At 34.6% G+C, this 24,110-nt stretch overlaps 1 protein-coding gene across 1 annotated transcript in view; it reads left to right on the forward strand.

Annotated features, from left to right (window-relative positions):
• LOC115215729 (UDP-glucose:glycoprotein glucosyltransferase 1-like) overlaps nt 1-24,110 on the forward strand; it is a 204,643-nt gene that overhangs the window by 129,681 nt on the left and 50,852 nt on the right. The window contains 3 exon segments of the mRNA XM_029785021.2: nt 6,320-6,423; nt 7,077-7,133; nt 8,715-8,946. Coding sequence (XP_029640881.2) covers nt 6,320-6,423; nt 7,077-7,133; nt 8,715-8,946 — 393 coding nt within the window.

The raw sequence follows: 24,110 nt of genomic DNA on the forward strand, positions 1-24,110 counted from the left end.
TGCTAGTATATATAGTTCATTGCTAAACCTCGCTAAGATAAATATTTCAATTACCTGAAGATTGACTGTAACCATAACTCGAATTATTACAAATTGTACAGCCATGAAACAATTGTAGTGTTTTACTCTTTATCTTTTATTAAACTTTTAACACTTTTAATATATATTTAAAATAATATAAATTAATTAATTTTATGTATTGGCTTATGTTTTTCATTGTTTGATTTGCCTAATAGTGGTTTTATCTCTAATTTAATATAATATATATATATATGAAGAATAAAAAGTTTTGAATGGTACAACAATGCACTATAATACACCTGTTGTAATTTAGTCATCCATAGTCTGATGATATTTCGGAATAAAATTCCTTCTTCAGATATTCTTAGATGGAGTCGCTGCAATAATAGCATTCAAAACTTTTTATTCTTTACAAACAATACAAAATGCTTCCAGCGAACTACAATACTCTCCTATATATATATATATATATATTATATATATATATATATATTCTCAGAGAGGCAGTAATGAAGATAAACATAATTAAGCTTAACTTTGTTTATGTGTGTTACTATTCCCATATCAGTTCAATTCCTGATAGCGCAAGCCTTGTCCTGGACCAAGAATTTTGAGTTTATGTTCAAATCCTTTTGAGCAGCACTATGTGTTTACTGTACCCAGTTCCTGCCTATTGTCTGTATGACAATAGGACTATTGCATGTATGAATGTATGTATGTGTATGTATAAATATATATATATATATATATATATATATCCACACACACATGCATATATGTGGATCTGTTTGTGTGTATGTATGTATTAAGTCGGTGCCAAAATAATTGCATTTCTTATTTATTATTTTAAACTTTGGTCCTTTTTTGTTTTTGTGTGTGGGATGGAAATATTCATGTAATACTACTGTTTTGAAGAACAAATCTCAGTCTGTTGATTTATGGTAATAGCGGCACTTTCATTGTTTATTTTGGTTTATTTTCGGTTGTCAAATTTTAGATGGTGGTGGAAAGAAAACAGATTTCGGCAATTTATTTGAAGAGTTTAAAATGGAACGGTAATCAGAGAAAGCTGCTTGCAATATTAAGCAAGTGGAGTGTCAGCATTTGTACAGCTAAATGCTGGTTCCAAAACTTATTATGCAGTCGTAGCGAGACCCTTAATGATACAGAAACTTCATGGATGACCCATCAACAAGCAGTTGAGGGCCATTATTGTGTTTGAATCCATACAAAATAAGTTGGATTTTTTCTCTTTTAATTTTTGTGTTTTTCAGTCATTAGCCTGCAGCCATTGCTGAGGTACCATCTTGAAAGAATAAACACACATAAACATACCAATACTGGTTACCAAGCAGTGGTAGTAGACAAAGACACACACACACACAATAAACTTCTTTCAGTTTCTGCCTGCAAAAACCACACACAAGCTTTTTGGTCAGCTCAAGGCCATAATAGAAGACACTTGCCCAAAATGCTACACATTGGGACTGAACTCAGGACCATGCGTTTGAAAAGAAAGCTTCTTACCATGTAGCCATGCCTGTGCCTAATTCCATTATATATATATATATATATATATATATATATATATATGTATATGTGTATATGTATATATAGGCGCAGGAGTGGCTGTGTGGTAAGTAGCTTGTTTACCAACCACATGGTTCCGGGTTCAGTCCGACTGCGTGGCACGTTGGGCAAGTGTCTTCTGCTATAGCCCCGGGCCGACCAATGCCTTGTGAGTGGATTTGGTAGACGGAAACTGAAAGAAGCCTGTCGTATATATGTATATATATGTATATGTATGTGTGTGTTTGTCCTCCTAGCATTGCTTGACAACCGATGCTGGTGTGTTTACGTCCCCGTAACTTAGCGGTTCGGCAAAAGAGACCGATAGAATAAGTACTGGGCTTACAAAGAATAAGTCTCGGGGTCGATTTGCTCGACTAAAGGCGGTGCTCCAGCATGGCCATAGTCAAATGACTGAAACAAGTAAAAGAATAAAAGAGAGAGAGTATATATGTATATATGTGTGTATATATAAATATATATGTATATATGTGTGTATATATAAATATATATTTATATATGTGTGTATATATAAATATATATTTATATATGTGTGTATATATAAATATATAGGTATATGTATGTGTGTATATATAAATATATATATATGTATATGTGCGTGTATATATAAATATATATATGTATGTATATGTGCGTGTATATATAAATATATATATGTATGTATATGTGTGTGTATATATAAATATATATATGTATGTATATATGTGTATATATATAAATATATATATGTATATATATATATGTATAAATATATATATGTATATATATGTGTGTGTATAGACATGTATATGCATATATGTGTGTATATAAGTATATATAAGTATATATCTGTATATATATGCGTGTATATATGAATCAGTTTTGGGGATTTGGAAATTCTATTGCAGACAGAATAAATCCCTATGTTTGTTCTTTTGACATCATGTGTAGATTCTAATGGTTAGTATTTTAATCAATAAGAGCAGGTCTGCATTGAAACATATTGTTTTAAAGCTTATTGCACAAGACATGACACACGCTTACACACACACACATGTCTGTTTCCTTGGATAAGTACATTTAATATATATGTGTATGTGTTTATAAATAGGATAGACCGATAGATACAAATGTATGTGTGGTGTGTGTGTGTGTGTATATATATATTGACGTGATATTACACACACTCACATGTTGATTCACCTAGATAAACAGATAGTGTGTATGTGTGTGTGTGTGTACATATATGCACGCACACATATATGTATATATGTATATATATATAATATATATATATATATATATATATATATATATATGATGATATACATACATACATACATACATGTATATATATATGTGTGTGTGTATATGCATATATAAAACATGTATGTACATTCATATGTAACACACACACACACACACACACAAACATTGTTTATCCAACCAGAGCTATTATGTTTTCTTTTGTTTTGGTATTCTTTTAATGTTTTTTTTCTCCCCAACCTATAACGTGTGTATGTGTGTGTGTGTATATATAAATATATATTATATATGTGTGTATATATATATATATATGTATGTATATGTGTGTGTATATATAAATATATATATGTATGTATATATGTGTATATATATAAATATATATATGTATATATATATATGTATAAATATATATATGTATATATATGTGTGTGTATAGACATGTATATGCATATATGTGTGTATATAAGTATATATAAGTATATATCTGTATATATATGCGTGTATATATGAATCAGTTTTGGGGATTTGGAAATTCTATTGCAGACAGAATAAATCCCTATGTTTGTTCTTTTGACATCATGTGTAGATTCTAATGGTTAGTATTTTAATCAATAAGAGCAGGTCTGCATTGAAACATATTGTTTTAAAGCTTATTGCACAAGACATGACACACGCTTACACACACACACATGTCTGTTTCCTTGGATAAGTACATTTAATATATATGTGTATGTGTTTATAAATAGATAGACCGATAGATACAAATGTATGTGTGGTGTGTGTGTGTGTATATATATATTGACGTGATATTACACACACTCACATGTTGATTCACCTAGATAAACAGATAGTGTGTATGTGTGTGTGTGTGTACATATATGCACGCACACATATATGTATATATGTATATATATATATATATATATATAATATATATATATGATGATATACATACATACATACATACATACATGTATATATATATGTGTGTGTGTATATGCATATATAAAACATGTATGTACATTCATATGTAACACACACACACACACACAAACATTGTTTTCCAACCAGAGCTATTATTTTTTCTTTTGTTTTGGTATTCTTTTAATGTTTTTTTTCTCCCCAACCTATAACATGTGTATATGTGGGTGTGTATATATATATATATATATATATATATATATATATATATATATATACATGCATGTACACACACATACACATTGTCAATTATAGTTTCTATATTGTTTTATAGATGGTTTGATCTCACCTATTGTTTATTGTTCTTAATAAGCTTCATCTCACTTCAATCCATTAACATTTCTTTCTGTTTTTTTGTTTGTGAAGTTTGTGAAGATTAATTTAACCAGCTTGTTAAAAAAATATTGTTGTTGTTCTCTGCACGACAGTTCGTGTGACACCAGCTTCATGTCCACGTACTCCGCACAATGGCTTCTGTGCATGCTTTCTAAACGACGACAATGGAACTGAAATTTTATAACTAGATTCAACTTGTCAAAAAACCATGCTTCATTGAGTCCATGATTGATTGATTTGTAGTTATCTGTCCCTATCTTGTCTGTGTGTGTTCTGTTTGTGTCGCTGGTCCTTGTCTTTTCCTACTCCCGTCCTTTCAGTCGAGGATCTATTGACAGGCTCCATTGTTTTCTCACTTTGCAGATGGCACAGGTGTTATTAACATATTCACGTAGTTTTATCATGCTTCTTGTTTTTCCGCGTTAACCATCATAATTCTTTCTGTATTGTTTATGCTTACAAACACACAACAGGATGATTCAAACACTCTCACTCACTCACACGCACACACAAGGATGATTCAAGCACATACCAAATGATTCTCTCTCTTTCTCTCTCTGTCACACACACACACATAGCATTTCTTTCTTCCTCTCACACACACACATAGCAATTCTCTTTCCCTCACACGCACACACACACGTACCGATTCTCCACACACACGCTTCAATTCGCCAAACATACATAGTGATTCTCTCTCTCTCACACACACACACACACGCACCGATTCGTCACACATACATAGTGATTCTCTCTCCCTCTCAAACACACACACCAATTCTCACCTTCTCACATACACACAATACTTCTCTCTCCCTCCCTTTCTCATACACACAAACAAGGTGGTTTGTACACACACACATACACGGTGATTCATGTTCATCCACACACACACACACACACACACTCACACTCTGGGTGTTTGTCCTCCACCATCACTTGTTAGTTTGTTTCCATCTCTCTAACCTAGTGGTCCAACAAAAGAGACCAATAAAATAAGTACCTGGCTGAAATAATAAGCGCTTGGGTCAATTGTTTGACTAAACCCTTCACTGACTAAAACGAGTAAATATTTAGAGGAGTGTGTGTGTGTATATATATATATATATATATATATATATATATACACACACACACACACATACACACACACATTATTTGTGGGTTAACAAAGCTACCAGTGAGTTCATGTATAAAGATTCTAGACATGAAACTATTGGTAACCTTGTTAACCTGCAAATAAACGAGTATTTACACCTAAATGCAGTATTGAGCTTTCAGTCTCACTGTTCGATATTAACATGTGTGTGTTTGTTTGTGTGTCTTCACACACATGCACGCACATACTCTTTCTCTCTCTCTCTCTCTCTGTTTCTCTATCTCGGGTGGTTGGTGTTAGGAAGGGCAACCAGCTGTAAAAACCCTGTCGATACAAACTGTGAAATTTGGTGCACTCTCCTGTCCAGCCAGCCCCTGTCAAACCATCCAACCCATTCCAGCATGGCAAACAGACATTAAATGATGACGATGATGATGATATATAATAATGAGAAATAAATGATCTTTTGAATACATTTAATACATACATTTCAGACTATTATGCAATGGACAGAAATGAAGTAATCTGTTACACATCATCTTCCTCAGTTAAAACATGTTTTTGTATGCATGCGTGTACATTCATTTGTTTTGTGTTTCTGTTTGTTCATTTTTATCATATTAATATTTCAATATGCCTTTCCTGTCACTAACCCTTAATAAGGGTTCTCTTATTTCATGTATTGGGAAACGTGAAGTGAGCAGATTATTTGTCGACAGGCTCATGACATCCACAAATGTGGACAAATACATGCTTGCTTGTGTGTGTGTGAGAGAGTTTACCGCTTTAGCTTTGAGATTTTCTCTGTCAAATGTCATACTTACTGCTCAGAATCAGTCCTGCATCATCTCATAGTTTTGAAATTCTGATGATGTTGTTGTTTATTCTTAGAATGACATTGCAGGGTAGGAGTGAAAGGCTGGATCTGGTCAGTTTGAATATAAAACAAGAAGACTATTAAAGGCCGGATATGGCCAATTTAAACATGCCGTTAAGATAACTTATGACTTATAAAAACTCATTGTTTGAAACTTGCTTTTATTTCAGATTGTACGAACAGATTTGCAAGAGCTGTATGATCTAGACTTGGGTGGGGCACCATATGGTTATACGCCATTCTGTAGTAGCCGGACTGAAATGGACGGCTTCAGGTCAGTATCTTTCCATTTTGGTTCTACTTGACTAGTAATTCTAATATTCTTATGATAATTGCTACTACAGTAATCCCTCGACTACTGTGGGTGTTACATTCCAAGACATGCCTAAAACAGCCAATAGTTCTTTGATGCAAATTCCCTGTTTTAAGGAAATCTAAGTTAATACCTTCAACCAAAATTTCTTGGTTTATAGTCTTGCTAAATAACAACAAAGTTAGTTCATTAAATTCTTTACTTCCAAAATTAATTGAAATAAAAGCAGTGAAATTGAATAAAAGAAAACATTAAAATATAATTTTGATACATGTAACATGAGCTGTGTGAAACCTAGGCATTCATAGAGCTTTGGTTGGCCTAACGCTGTAGTAGCAGATACTCGTCCAGTTATTTTTCTGTTTGCCAGAGACAAGAACAGTGTGTTTTCACATCATCTTAATTATCACAGCTTTCAAATAAATAACTATAAAGTTATCTACATTATATGTTTCAAGTATTCAGATTTACTGTGTGTTTTAGGTGAATGTATAGTATTTAAAGGTGAAATGTAAGCCTACTCAGTCACCTGTTAATTACTAGTTTCTTTATTTCATTCCTCTTTTCATGTCACAAATGAAAATGTCCTAAAACCTATGTATCTATCATTTCAGATTCTGGAAATCAGGATATTGGGCAAGTCACTTAGGTGGCCGTAAATATCATATCAGGTAAAGTGTTTGAAAATTTCTTGTCCTTTTTTACCTTTTTATTTTTACTTCATCATCATTCTTCCACATTAAAAGCCTGCCATCAAGATTCCATGTTAATCTATGTTCCAAACACTAGATTAATAATAACAAAGTTATTTTACTAAATACTTCATTATTTTCAAAATTAATTGTTGAAACAAAGGCGAAGTGTTTCAACAGAAATATGGTAACAAAACGGTTCACCAAGAAATAATTGCTGTTAACCCTTTCGTTAGCAACCCGGCTGAAACTGGCTCTGGCTCTGAGTACAAATGTCTTGTTTTCATAAGTTTTGAATTAAAATTTTCCATCAAACCTTATTCACAATTTATGTTCTGAACACTAGCTGAATGATAACTAAGTTATTTTACTAAATCTTTTGTTATATTTAAAGTAATTGAAAGAAACACAGAACATCTCAAAATAAATACAGTAACGAAAGGGTTAAACTAAAAGCCCTAACTAGTCTAAACTTAAGATGTTAATTGTAACCATTCTGCTTGAGTGTGTTATTTCTGTTTGTTACAGGAAATTTGCAGTCCTGAGTTACAGCTCTTTTTTGCCAATGATACTCTCCATGCAGATTATTCACAAAGAGCATGTTTAATTCAGTGCCTTAGAATATCTATCCCACTTTTGTTTCCTTCACTTTTACTACTGTGGTGTAGTTCTGCCCTTTGTCATCAAGAAGCGGTACCATTTTCTTGTATATAAACATTTCTTTGTTTGCAAAGACTTTTGGTCAGCAAGTGAATGAGTAAAGAAAATGTAATAGTTATGGGTTGGCACCTGTGCTAGTGGCATGTGTAAAAAGATTCGAGCGAGGTTGTTGCCAGTACCACCTGACTGGCCCCCGTGCTGGTGGCATGTAAAAAGCACCCACTGCACTCTCGGAGTGGTTGGCATTAGGAAGGGCATCCAGCTGTAGAAACTCTGCCAGATCAAGATTGGAGCATGGTGCAGCCATCTGGTTCTCAGCCCTCAGTCAAAATCGTCAAACCCATGCTAGCATGGAAGGCGGACGTTAAATGATGATGATGATGTACAGGAATCTCATTTCATAACCACATCACTGCATGGAGACACTAAAAGAATTGTATTAAAAGATGTGTTTACAACTTGCTCAAATCACATACTTTTTCATCAGTGCCAAAGTTTCTAATGAGAAAGACACTCCCATAATCCTTGTAATCTAAAACCTTATATGCTTGCATCTATCCTAAACAGTTTAAATTGCCTTCTCCTTGAGAATAGGGAATTTCCTTGAAACGCCAGTACTCACATCTTTCCACCAGTGGTATAGTGAAAGAGTGGCACCCAGGATAGCCGATGACCTTGCCCCTCCACGATCATCCCACCAACCTAGCCTATAAAGCTTTATGCAGCAGGTCCAAAACTATTTCCCCTATAAAAAGCATCGCTGGAGGGGACTGACCCCTTCCCTTTCCACACTACTGTTTTCCACAGCGTGTTTCTTGTTATATATATTTTTTTATTTCTCAAAGATCATGAAACTTTTATTTTATTATTATTGTTGTTGTTCTTCTTCTTCTACCACAGTGCCCTCTATGTTGTTGATTTGAAAAAATTCCGTCGGATAGCAGCTGGAGATCGTTTGAGAGGCCAGTACCAAGGTTTGAGCCAAGATCCAAACAGCCTTGCCAATTTAGATCAAGATCTGCCTAACAACATGATCCACCAAGTGGCTATCAAATCATTACCTCAGGAATGGCTCTGGTGTGAGACTTGGTGCAGCACAAAAGAGTTGAAAAATGCAAAGACTATTGATTTGGTGAGTAATTAAGAGCTTGTATAGTTTTGGTCTTTTTTTTTTTCAACACTTTTACTCTTTTACTCGTTTCAGTCATTTGACTTTGACCATGCTGGAGCACCGCCTTTAGTCGAGAAAATCGACCCCAGGGCTTATTCTTTGTAAGCCTGGTGCTTATTCTATCGGTCTCTTTTGCTGAACCGCTAAGTTACGGGGATGTAAACACACCAGCGTTGGTTGTCAAGCAATGTTGGGGGGACAAACACAGACACACAAACATATACACACACACACACACATATATACATATATACGACGGGCTTCTTTCAGTTTCCATCTACCAAATCCACTCACAAGGCTTTGGTCAGCTCGAGGCTATAGTAGAAGACACTTGTCTAAGGTGCCACACAGTGGGACTGAACCCAGAACCATGTGGTTTGTAAGCAAGCTACTTACCACACAGCCACTCCTGCACCTATTTTTATAATTTTTTTTATCATGAACCCCTGGATATTACTGTCTCAAGTCCCAGGACTCGTTGGATTGGTTACTTGGGTTCCATGGCATATAAGGTGCAAGTGTGGCTGGTGTGGTAAGTTTGCTCCACCAACCACATGGTTCTGGGTTCAGTCCCACTGCATGGAACCATGCACAAGTGTCTTCTACTATAGTCCTTGGCAGACCAAAGCTTTGTGAATGGATTTGGTAGGTGGAAACTAAAAGAATCGTATCGTATATATGTATGTGTGAAGGAAAGCTACATGACTAGTCAGGTTTTAGAAGAGAGCGGGGTTTGGGGTGGAGCTAAAAATCGGTGTATATGTGTATCTACCTATCCATACAGGCGTGGTCGTGTAGGAAAAAGCTTGCTTCCCAACCACATGGTTCTGTGTTCAGCCCCACTGCATGGTGCCTTGAGCAAGTGTCTTCTACTATAGCTTCAGGACAACAAAAGCCTTGTGAGTAGATTTGGTAGATGGAAACTGAAAGAATCCTATCATATGTGTATGTGTGTGTTTTTGTATTTGTGTATATGCCTGTGTCTCCTTGTCTTGACATTGTGTGATAGTTGTAAATGATTCTCACTGTCACACAAGCAGTGTTGTTCCTTTCCAATATTCTGTGAGAGTTTGCGGGGAAATATTACCTTACATGGAGACAGGTGAGGGTTGGTGACAGGAAGGGCATCCAGCTGTAGAAAATCTGCCTCAAGAAACTCTGTTGACCAATACAAGCATGGAAAAGTGGACATTACTATGACAACAGTGGTGGCAGCATAAATGGTGGAAAAGGAGGAGTGACTGAGATTACAATATTCCCTTGGGACAGGTTTCCAGTCTCTCGCAGGTTTATTCATTTACAGCTGAGCGAACTGAAACAGTGTGAAAAAAAATTATATATCTTTATATATAAAAGTGAGGTTGTGTGCTGTCTGTCTCCTATGATTTAGGTTCCTAACTACTCCCACATTTTGCAGTGCAGTTTAACCAAAACCGGGTATCTTATAGTCGTGATTCATATCAAGCCCTTCTGGGTATTTGCGCATGTCTACGATGAGTCTACGATTTAAAAAAAAATTTACCATCATTTTTTTCCATTTTAATGCATTTTTTCGCTATTATATAAGGGAAGTAACTCTCTAAAAATGTCTACAATGAGTCAACGATTTAAAAAAAAATTTACCATAATTTTTTTTCCATGTTTAATGCATTTTTTTGCTATTTTTGACTATAACTCTCTAAAAATGCTTATATAGTTATTTCCCTTACAAACCCGAGCAACGCCGGGCGATACTGCTAATTTTGTAATAAAACTAAATGAATAAGATTTTGTCTATTTTACATAAAATATGCAAAGTAATCATAAGTATGGTATTTTTGCAAGTCACTTATTTTGGGACTGCCAGGAATTCAATCTGGATTCTGTATTTTCTGACGTACAAGTTGGTGGTAAGAAATTCTCAAGTGGGTCAATGTGACAGTGTTGATGTTTCACTGTTTCCATGACAACCAACGTAATTTTTTTTCAAGTTTGGAAGCTGAGTAAATGGAGAAGAGATACAACTAAATGAAATCTCCAAGCAGTTTAAATGCCCAAGTCTCTGATATCGAAGTGGTTAAAAAAAATGTCAGCAGAATGGCACCCAGGAGTCATGACCTGAATGTGACCCGCCCCCTTAAAGTGAAAGAAGTCCAGGGCCAAAACACTGACCTTCGGTGGGCTACTCCTCTGAAGACCTTCAGCTGTTCAACTCCCCTGAGAGTTTCTTACTACTTTGTAAGAATGCAGTATCAGCTTTCAAACATCTTTACTATTTTTCCAAATCTTGCTTAATTTCGCATAAGCTTTTGTTCCTCCAAAATCATCTTGATATATAAATTGGATCTTTACCTTTTGACTGACAGATTTAAAAAATAACCTCTTGTAACTAAACACTTTCAAACTTCGGACACTGGTAGAATGTGTCATATAAACATCTTTTACTCTTAGCGTTTTTGAGAAAAGCTTATATTTAGGAAGTTATTTCACGTTAATTGTGTCGTATTTCAGTAATTTCAACCAATCAATGACATGTATTTGGCTGAATAAAATTACTGCCGTTGTTTGTCAACAACAACTATCGGTGGTGTATTTTTCGTTTGTCACTGTTATTTATGACATTATTCGTGTGTTCGTACTGGTTTTAGCTTTAGGGTGTTAGGGTTTTAGGGTTAGGGTTTGACAAAATAACCTGAATGACAAAGAGTTAAACATTACATCATTGACCATCATAATCTAAGATTACATTATTTCGTCTGTCCTTCCTCCGCTTTTGAGGGAGATTTAGCTGCTGTTTCTTGCAGGCTTAGCTCTATAGTGCCTCTTACATTTTCCAGTATTGGCATCGATATACTGCCAGAATTAACAAAGAGTTGCACTAATATTGTAATCTATCTTTATCTAACTTACTATTACTACTACTATTTCGTCGCTCACCTCTTGACAAAGAATGGAAAATTATATTCTTGCTTCATCGAAACCAGTTATTTTTATTTATGGTATGAACATTATTTTACCATTTGCCCTGTAGAATTTGGAATTTGAAAGAAAATAAATAAATTTTTTTTTTTTTTAAAGATATTTTGATGTAATTTTTGCTGCAAAGTACCTCAAGATAAATTAAAACAAAAGCTGCTAATTGTTAACTCTCTTTTTTATTTTCTCCTGTTTCTTTTAGTTTTTAGAATATTGCATATAGAGCTAATTACTTAATGAACTTAATCTATAATGGTATGTAAAGAGAGAAAGAGAGAGAGAGAAAGAAAGAGAGGGAGATTAAAGAAAGAAAGAAATATAGAGTTTGTTTCGTTATATTTTCTTGGTTCCTTCTCATTACCAACTTTATATATACACACGTGTGTGCGTGTATACATATATATATATATATATATACACACACACATACATACACACATTCATATATATATATATATATATATATATATATATGTATTTTATATATATATATATATATATATATATATATATATATACACACACACACACACATGCACACACTTACAGTCTATTGAATTTTTTGCTCTTTCTCAATTCTTGTGTGTGTGTGTGTGTGTACATGTACACACATGCTTAGTGTGTCTAATCACTGAATAATGTATTTAAGTAATTTACATTCAAAATCCTGACTGACTTATGGGACACATCTCGGATGTGCGTGTGTGCGTGTGTTTGGAGATATATATTTATATATATGTGTGTGTGTGTGAATGTATGTATGTATGTATGTGTGTGTGTGTGTGTATATATATGTGTGTGTGTATGTGGATATATATATATATATATATATAATAAAAACACACACAGATTTGCATAAATGCATGCACTGATACACCTTGTACAAAATTAAACATACGTGTTCACATAGGTCTGTTTCACTTTGTTCTTCTGTAACCATTTACACACACACGCATAGAAAAGTTACAGTAAAATGCCTTTAAGGGTGTTTTTAAAATTCATTTAATGTTTCAATTGTTTTTAGCTCAATGGCTGTAATTGAAACGAAATAATAGAATCGTCTAGTTTTGCCAAACGTAGAAATCTCAATTGCCAGGTGTACTTATTATCCTTTCAAGACTTCCATGCAATTTACCATTCTTCAGTTCTCTCTTCTATTAACAGTTGTCAAGCCTTTCTCTTGTCTACTTTTGAAGAAAGATCATGTTTTGGTTTTTTTTTTTAATTTTAAAATTATTATTATTATTATTATTATTATTATTATTATCATGATGTGCCAAGCTGGCAGAATTGATAGCGCACCAGGCAAAATGCTTAGCGGTGTTTTGTCTGTGTTGACATTCTGAGTTCAAATTCTGTCAAGGTCAGTTTTGCCTTTCAGGGTTTCAGGGTTGATAAAATAAATACCAGCTTAGTATTTGGGTTGATGTAAATGATTTACCCTTTCCCCTAAAATTTCAGGCCTTGTTTCTGTAGTAGAAAGGATTATTATTGTCTTCATTACTCTCTCTATCTCTCTCTTTTACTCTTTTACTTGATTCAATCATTTGACTGTGGCCATGCTGGAGTACCACCTTTAGTCGAGCAAATTGACCCCAAGACTTATTCTTTGTAAGCCTAGTACTTATTCTATTGGTCTGTTTTGCCAAACCGCTAGATGAATGGGATGTAAACACACCAGCATCGGTTATCAAGCGATGTTGCGGGGACAAACACACACACACATATATATATACACAATGGGCTTCTTTCAGTTTCCATGTACCAAATCCACTCACAAGGCTTTGGTTGGCTCGAGGCTATAGTAGAAGACACTTGTCTAAGGTGCCACACACTATTATTATTTTATTATTTATCATTACTATTATTTTTATTATTATTATTATCAAGGTGGTGAGCTCACAGAATCATTAACATGCCAAGCAAAATGCTTAGCGGCATTTTGTCTGTCCTTATGTTCTGAGTTCAAATCATGCTGAGGTCGGCTTCACCTTTCACTCATTTCAAAGTCAGTAAAATAAGCAACAGTAAAGCACTGTGGTTGATATATCTGACTTACAAGCTCCCTTGAAATTGCTGGCCTTGTGCCAAAATTTGAAATCACCATCATCATCTTTATAATTATCAGAATTGTTAGCATACCGGGTGAAATGCTTTGCAGTATTTCAACTTCCATTATGTTCTGAATTCAAATTCTTCTGAGGTCGACTTTACCTTTCATCCTTTCTTGGGTCACTAAAATAAAGTACCAGTCGAACACTGGGGTTCCATGTAATCGACTTAAAAACCCTTCTCTTAAAATTGCTGGCCTTGTGTCAAAACAGGTAGAATATTTGGACTGGATACGGCTGGTTTAACCCTTTAGTGTTCAGATTAAATCTGTTAAATGTAATACATTTTTCACTCAAATCGTTTTGAATTAATCATATATTATCTTACAGCTTTGAAATTTCAATGGTGTGATAGTTTATTCTTAGAATGTCAATGTAGGTTAGGTGTGAGAGGCTAAATATGGCCAGTTTGAATGTAAAACATGTAGAATATTTGGGCCGGATATGGCCGGCTTAAACACCAAAGGGTTAAATGCTAAAAGGTTAAGGGTTAATGTAACCCACTTACTTCCTTCCCCTAAAATCGCTAGCCTTGTGCCAAAATTTGGAACTATTATCCCCTTATCTTTGACTTGTTTCAGTAATTAGACAGTGGCCATGCTGGGGCACAACCTTGTAGAATTTTAATCAAATGAATCGACCCCAGTACCTACTTTAAAAACTTTTTTGCAGCCTGGTACTTATCCTGTGGTTTATTTTGCTAAGCTGCAAAGATACAGGAACGTAAGCACACCAACACCAGCTGTCAAGGAATGGGGTGGGGGAGGGGGTGCAAACACACACGCATATATACACAAATATACAAGCACATACATGTCAGGCTTCTTTCAGTTTCCGTGTACCAAATCCACTCATGAGGCTTTGGTAAGTCCGAGGCCATAGTAGAAGATGCTTGCCCAAGGTGCCACACAGTGGGACTGAACTCGGAACCATACAGTTGGGAACCAAGCTTCTTACTACACAACCATGCCTACATCATGAATTTTTTTTTTTTCTCCAAGATAGGCACAGGAGCGGCTGTGTGATAGGTAGCTTGCTTACCAACTACATGGTTCTGGGTTCAGTCCCACTGCATGACACTTTGGTCACGTGTCTTCTACTATAGCCTCAGGCCAACCAAAGCCTTGTGAGTGGATTTGGTAGGCAGAAACTGAAAGAAGCCCGTTGTATATATGTATAAATATATGTGTGTGTGTATGTTGTGTATCTGAGTTTGTCCCCCCAACGTTGCTTGACAACCGATGCTGGTGTGTTTAGGTCCCCATAACTTAGCGGTTCAGCAAAAGAGACCGATAGAATAAGTACTAGGCTTACAAAGAATAAGTCCTGCGGTCGATTTGATTCGAGTAAAAGGCGGTGCTCCAGCATGGCCACATCAAAACTGCAGTCGTGTAAGATACCAATGTCACACAAATGGCATCCATGCTAGGGGCATATAAAAGCACATTTCAAGCGTTGGGTCTCATGGAGGCAAGAACCAAGACCATTTGACCTTATGCCAGGTTTTAGCATTGGGCCTCACGGAGGCAATGACCAAGTCCATTTGGCATTTTGCCTTGTTTGAGAAGACTCACCAAGCCAAATAAAACTGTAGTCATGGCAGATACTGGTGTCATACAAATAGCACCTGTGCTAGTGGCACGTAAAAGCACCTATTACCCTCTCAAAGTGGTTGGCGTTAGGAAGGGCTTCCAGCCGTAGAAACCATGCCAAAAGAGACAGAAGTCTGGTGCAGTCTTCCAGCTTGCTAGCCCTGGTCAGACCATCCAACCCATGCCAGCATGGATAACAGACGTTAAATGATGACGATGATGATGATCTCATAACTTCATCGGCAACATGGCCTGAGAAGGCTTGACAGAAAATAACTACTGGGTGCTAGCATTACGACTACTTAAAAGGAGGTAAGTGGGGGGCTACAAAAGAAAAGAGGTCAAGAACCCCTTGGTTAAATAAATACTCCAAGATTAAAGGTGATTTAGCTGCTATCTCATGCAGGTCAAGCTACCATATAGAGGCTGTCGTTAACTCAATATTTCTGTCATAGATCTGTATGGTGTTCCTACTGAAATTATTAGTTTCAGTGCATTCTTTTCACTTGCGATAGCCTTTTCTCTCTCTCTCTCTGTTTCTCTTTTTCTTTCTTTCTTTCTTTTCTTTATTCATTCTTTCTTGAAATATTCTTTATAACGAATGTTTTATCCTGCACAAAATGGCAGAGAACCTCTCAGAGCTAACAAACAGCATTTTTACTCTGAAAATTCAATGAATTTCTGTCTGTAGTCAGATCTTCTATTAAGACTTCATTTGACTATCTTTAGATTACCATTCTTCATTTTGTAAATGGCAGGTAAGGAATATCTTTTTTAAGATTAATAACAAAAAAAAAAGGCCTATCGCTGTGTATTAGACAAAAGGTATTCTCTTCATACTCATACCCCCCTCCCCCTCCCCCTCTCCACCAATTGATACTATTTTTTTCTTCTTTTTCCTTCGTACATTTTGTCTTTTTTCTTTTTCTTTTTTTTTTTCATATTTCTAAATTAAAGCTATCATTAAGACCTATTCAGTTTCACATTATATTAAAAATTGCTTGAGGCCATACATATTTTAACAGAAACAGCACCAGAGAAGAAGAAGAAGAAAATAAATATAAAAAAATAAAAATGATAATAATAATAATAATAATAATGATAATAATGAAAATTTCACCTTTTTATCAAAGCAATATTTCAAATGATTAATGTTCTGTGAGATATATATCTTGTAGTGAAAAAGAAAAGGGGGAAAAAACCACATGCATGCATACATACATGCATATACATACATATATATATATGCGTATATGATCTGGTGTGTATTTCTTTATAATTTCATCCCTACTTAAGGTCTATGCTGTTGCCCTTAAGTTATCGCTGCATCATGTTCCTCCTGCTATATCCTTAAAAGTTTAAAACTCTGTTAAAAAGAAAAAAAGATATATAATAAATAATAATCCTAAAAAGACAAACGAAATCAATTACTCGCTATTTAGCAATGAATGTGCTGCTTTTTGATTCCTCTGTAATTGTTGGTCTTCAAATTCGTCGAATTTAAATTCTTAATATTCTATTTATATTGGCTGGACACCGCTATCTCTCCATCCCTTATTCCGTTTCTGTAGTTATTTTCTGTCAAGCCTTCTCTGACCATGTTGTTATGCTGCATGCACACACATACATGTATAGATGTGTTGGGGTGTTTTTCAAAATTGCCTTTCATCCTTTCAGGGTCGATGAATTAAGTACCAGTGAAACACTGGGGTTGATGAAATCGACTTTCCCTCTCCCCAAAATTTCAGGCCTTGTACCTTTAGTAGAAAGGATTATTATTATTTTTTTTAATTATTTATTTATTCTCTCATTTCATTATATGTAATCCCCCTCACTTTATGTCTGTTTTGTATTGTTGTCCTCATCCTTTCCCTGGTGACAAATAAATGAAATCGTTATTATTATTATTCAGGCAGCAAGCTAGCAGAATCATTAATGTGCTGGACAAAATGCTTAACCCTTTAGCATTTAAACTGGCCATATCAGGCGCAAACATTCTCTCTGTTTTAGATCCAAGTTGACCAGATCCAGCCTCTCACACTTATTCCACAATGTTATTCTAAAAATAAACAATCACATCATCAAAAGCTTGAAGTTACAAGATAGTGCTGTATTAAAAATGATTAAACGTGATTAAGTAAGCATTACAGTTGATAGAATAATCTGAATACTAAAGGGTTAAGGCAGTTTGTTCATTTTTATGTTTTGAGTTCAAATTCTGCCGGGGTCAACTTTGTCTTTCATCCTTTCGGGGTCGATAAAATAAGTACCAGTTGAGCACCTGAAGGCAATGTAATCATCTTATCCTCTCCCAAGAAGTTGCTGGCCATGTGCCAAAATTTGAAAATATTATCATTGAGTGAGAGAGCAGTGCATGCCATCAAAGTGACACTGGGATACAAATATACAAAGCCCAATATACCTATCATGACTACTCATCTGATAAGGGTACACCAGGCACATGCATTACAGCCATGTGAGCATGACATGGTGATCTCATATCAAGATAAACAGTGCATGACCTTACTTGCAGGTGGAACCCAGTCAAAGGTCCCTGAATAATAGTTGTTTAAGGATGTTGAACAAAACACCCATGTTTCCGAAGGTGAATTATCCAAACCTCCAAGAATTCCTTTCAGCACACGACTATGATTCTCCCCTACTACTTCTACTCGTGGTCAGAGATGCACATATTGTCAGCCACTAAGGGACATGCTCAGCTGGTTAAGGGCAAGGAACTGACAAGCAAATTTGTGGTATTGAGCAGAATATTTGCTGTAGCCCATCTTTTATACCAAGACAAAACATGATAACACTTCCAATCAGTTAAGATGAGAAGCCATGAAAGCCACTGCCTGTGGCAAACTGGCAGAATCATTACAGAGTCAGACAAAATGCTTAATGGCCTTTCTTCTGGCTTTTTCCATTCTGAGTTCAAATTCCACCAAGGTCAACTTTGCCGTTCATTCTTTCTTGAGTTGATAAAACATAGGACCAGTTGAACACTGTTTGATGTGATCGACTTTATCCTGTGGTATGGGCATGTGTTGAGGAGGGATGAAGAGCATGTTCTGAGGAGGGTTGATTACGTTTGAGGTAAATAGAGGGCAAAAGTGAGGTAGACCGAGGAAAAGGTGGAGGGGACAGTTGGATGAGGAAATTGGGAAGGTTGGTTTGAAAAAGGATACCCAAAACTGGGCAAGATGATGTGAGGGTGGTTGCTATGGCACTGAGGTAGATCCAGCCACTCCCGTTAATGGGGACAAAACATGGATTTAAAACACTGGAAAGAAAAAGAATCCTTCCTTTTAAAATTTAAAACATGAATTGCGTAACAAATAGTCAGTAATTAAAAATTCTGAATATGTTCATCATCATCATCAACACAATCATTTAATGCCCATTATTCATGCTGGCATGAGTTGGATGGTTCAACAGGAACCAGTGAGCCAGAGGGCTGTGCTGAGCTTGAGTGTCCCCTTTGGCATAGCTTCTTCAGTTGGATTCCTATTTCTTATGTTAATCACTTCACTGAGTATTAATGACTGTAAGCACATGGTATTTTGTTATGCAACTATAATATGCTACAGAGAATTTTAAATGTTTTAGATAGTTTCCAACAAGGGTTTTGAGGGATTTACTAAATCAACCCCATTTATTTACTTACTATGTCAAGTTAGTGTTTATAATATAATCTAATAAAACGTTCTAACCTAGAATTTTGACAGTGGTTTAAAAGTAAAGATTGTTTTCCAACATAACATGGCAGTCCTGGTTTAGGATAAATGTTGCTGTAATTTAGCACCCCCAACTCATCTCAAAACAATATTTGTGTATCGTGATTCATGGGTTATTTCCTTTCATCAGCACAGAATAATTGTTCAGCTAGAGGTGGTGCTGCCAAATTCCTGTTCAAAATATAGTTTTCAAAGTGACAACTAGTCACTGATTAAAAAATTTTTTTTTTCTTTGTAAGAATGCCTTAAAACAGGACCTTTTTTTTTTTTATCAAAGTACTGAGGTTGGTTATCATGAGAAGAGCTTGTCTGAATTTTTTTCAAATTCTTTGAGGCAAAATTACATTTCACCCTTTTCCTTCCAAAAGTTTAATAAACAAGTCGTTTACATCAACCCCAGTGCTCAACTGGTCCTTATTTTATTGACCCTGAAAGGATGAAAGGCAGGGTCAACTTTGGCTGAATTTGAACTCAGAGCATAAAGATGGATAAAATGCTTAGCAGCATTTTTTCTGGTATGCTAACGATTGTGCCTACTTGCCACCTGTATCTATAATTATATCAATACTAAAAGATGTTTTCATGAGATATTGTGAACCAACTACAGCTACAAACTTAACACCCTAATTCTATCTAATCCATTATTTAAGAAGTCATAAAAAAATCTTCATGAAAATACACCTAATTCCTGTAAGCATGGAAAGGTGGATGTTAAGATGATTATATATGTGCATATATATATAAATATATATATATATATATATATAATTTATATATATATATATATATATATAAGAACCCACTAAACTTTCGGAGTGGTTGGCGTTAGGAAGGATATCCAGCTGTAGAAACCTTGTCAGATCGGATTGGAGCCTGGTGCAGACCTCTGTCAAACCATCCAACCCATGCCAGCATGGAAAACGGATGTTAAATGATGATGATGATAATACACACACACACACACACACACACGCACGGTTATGAAGTTTGCTTCCCAACCACATGGTTCTGGGTTCAGTCCCACTGCATGGCATCTTCGGCAAGTGCCTTCTATTGTAATCCTGGTTTGACCAAAATCTTGTTGATCCGTTTACATCCATGTAACTTAGCAGTCTGGTAGGAGAAACTGTTTGAATAAGTGCCAGATTGTTATTTAAAAAATTTTTAGAACTGGGGATCAATCTGTTCGACTAAAGCCCTTCCAGATGCTGCTCCAGGCTGACTGCTCTCCAATGACTCATGCAAATAACAGATAAAATATATATCCTCTCTCACACACACACACACACACACACATATTTGCCTCTGTGTGTGTTTGTGTGATTTTATCTGTTTACATATGCGAGTGTATGTGTGTGTTTGTGTGTGAGTATACTTCATGTATGGAAATGAAGCATTGAATATTTGAAATGTCTATTTGCAGTGATTTTTATCAAATATCAATAGCCAAAGCTACAGAAATTAAATTCAGTATTGATATTTAGAAATTTAACGAGTTTACTTTGTTTACTGCTTAATGTTAATTACCAATTAGCTTCTTGGTTTATTCGCTTAATTGCAATGAATATGAATAAATTTGAAATTAATATTTTCTTAGCAATTTATTAAACCTACGTTTTTAAGGTGGAAAAAGAAATTAGGGTAAAATTCTACTAAATTTTATCAAAATAGATTAATTTGCAACATGGTTTATACATACATATATACACACACATATATACTTATGCATATACATGTTATATATATGTATGTGTGGGTATAATATCCTTAATCTCTTAGCTAATTGAAAGCCATACTACTTCTTGAGAATCATGACTCATACACATATATACATGTGTGTGTGTGTGTGTATATATCATTGCTATTATGTTATACTGTCGTATGTCCAAATTTAGCCAAATGCGTTTTTTTTTAAAGAAATTATTTTTGCTTGCAATAGCAGGTTCTTTTGGTCAAACTATCGTATCTCCAACCGCTTCAGATGCCAAGATATCAAAAATTGTCAAAGTGTAGTACAGTGGTTTTGTTATGGAATGGTGAAACTATTTTTGTGTTTTCTGAAAAGGTCACGTTTTGGTCTTACGACACTTTTGCATAATAGCAGCGATGTATATGTATGTATGTTTGTATGTATGTACATACGTTTGTATGTATATATGTATGTATATATGTATGTATATATGTATATATATATGTATGTATATATGTATGTATATATATGTATGTATATATGTATGTATATATATGTATGTATATATGTATATGTATATATGTGTATGTATGTATATGTATATATGTGTATGTATGTATATGTATATATGTGTATGTATGTATATATATATATGTATGTGTATATATATATGTATGTATATATTTATGTATGTGTATATATATATATATGTATATATATGTATGTATATATTTATGTATGTGTATATATATATATATGTATATATTTATGTATGTGTATATATATATATATGTATATATATGTATGTATATATTTATGTATGTGTATATATATATATATATGTATATATATGTATGTATATATGTATGTATATATTTATGTATGTGTATATATATATATGTATATATATGTATGTATATATTTATGTATGTGTATATATATATGTGTATATATATATATATATATATATATATATATATGGTTGGCATCAGAAAATTTGTCTAACCGTAGAAAATCTCCTTCAACAAGTTTTATTTTGCCCATGTCAGCTTAGAAGAACAGATGTAAAAATTATATATATACATATATATATATGTGTGTGTGTTTGTGTGTGTTTACTTGTTCATTTGTATATGCATTTATTTGTGTTCACATACATGTATACAAGTATACTTATATAATATTTATGCATGTGTGTATGTGTGTGCATAAATATGTTTGTGTCTAGATATATATATATGTGAATATTTGTGTGTGTGTATGCGTGTATAGTGTGTGCCTATGTAAATACATATGTATAAATATTTTTGTGTGTGCATATATATATATATGCACACACATGAATATTTGTGTGTGTGTGTCAGTGGGTAGTAAGAACACTTTTGAAATTTGATTAGTCTCTCCATATGTGATCATTTTACAAATTAGCATCTAAATTACGTTCGTCATCGAACTCAAACTTCCATATTCTCATCTATCTGCCTCTTCTAAAACGTGTTCTCTCCTACTCCGAAATGGTCAGGTCAACTTCTTAATCACCTTCACTAATTGAAAATATTTTTAAACGATGCCACACATATATAGATAAAAACCACAAACAAATTCTTTATATTACCTGTTTTTCTTTCGAATAACTTCTTGGGTGAAAATATGCAATTGCATTCTTTAAATTATTCTGATCACTACCAAAACTAATGACCTTCTCCCCATCTTAATTCCTGCTAATTGCCCTCATCTTGGATACGGCTATGCTTTTCTAATTGAGAAACACATTCTTCATTGCAAATAGAGATTTTAATACTTTTTCTTTTTGTTCTTTTATTAGTGTTATCGTTTTATTATTTATGGTTAAGATGACGAACCTGCAGACTCATTAGCATGCCTAGAGGAATTGTGTCTGTCTTTATGCTCTGAGAGCAAATTCTGCCAAAATTGATTTGGTCTTTCTTCCTCTTGGTTTGATGAAATAAGTACCAGTTGACCACTGAGGTCAATATAATCAATTAGCCCCACCACTCCTAAAAAACAAAACTTTCTGGCCTTATACCTATACTAGAAAGTATCATTATTATTATTATTATTATTATTATCATCATCATCATCATTATTATAGACATCGCACAGTATACAATATCATGAGGTTGTTGATTGAAGATATTGTTTCTACCAGGGGTTTGTACTGTATGTCAAGTCACAACAAGGACCTTAGATTATTATTATTATTATTATTATTAAGGTGGTAAGCTGGCAGATTTATTAACACTCCAGGTGAAATGCTTAGCAGTATTTCGTCTGCCGCTTTGTTCTGAGTTCAAATTCCCCCGAGGTCAACTTTACTTCCCATCTTTTTGGGGTTGATTAAATAAGTACCAGTTACTCACTGGGATCGATGTAATCAACTTAATCCCTTCTTCCAAGCTGCCCTTGTTGTAAAAATTTGAAATTATCATCATCATTATTATTATTATTATTATTATTATTATTATTATTATTATTATTATTGAAGTGGCGATGTGGTAGAAACGTTAGCTCGCCAAGCAAAAGGTATTTCATCTGTCATTACGCTCTGAGTTCAAATTCCGCCGAGGTCAACTTTGCCTTTCATTCTTTCAGGGTTAATAAATTAAATACCAGTTGTGTACTGAGGTCAATCTAATCGACTCCCACTGCCCCAAAATTTCAGGCCTTGTGCCTAGAGTAGAAAGGATTATTATTATTATTAAGGTGGCGAGCTGGCAAAATTATTAGCACACCAGGCGAAATGTTTAGCGGTATTTCGTCTGCCACTTAATTCTGAGTTCAAATTCCTCCGAGGTCAACCTTGCCTTTCATCCTTTTGGGATCAAAGAAATAAGTACTAATCAACCACTGGTGTCAATGTAATCAACTAACCCCCTCACCCCAAATTTCTGTCCTTGTGCCTATAGTAGAAAGGATCATTATTTTCCAACTCTTTTTTCTTTTTCTTAAGGCAGCAAGCTGTGAGAATCGTTAGTGTATTGGACAAAACGCTTTGTGACATTTTGTCTGTCTTTTCATT

Source organism: Octopus sinensis, linkage group LG9 (genome assembly GCF_006345805.1).
Source record: "Octopus sinensis linkage group LG9, ASM634580v1, whole genome shotgun sequence".
NCBI lineage: Eukaryota > Metazoa > Mollusca > Cephalopoda > Octopoda > Octopodidae > Octopus > Octopus sinensis.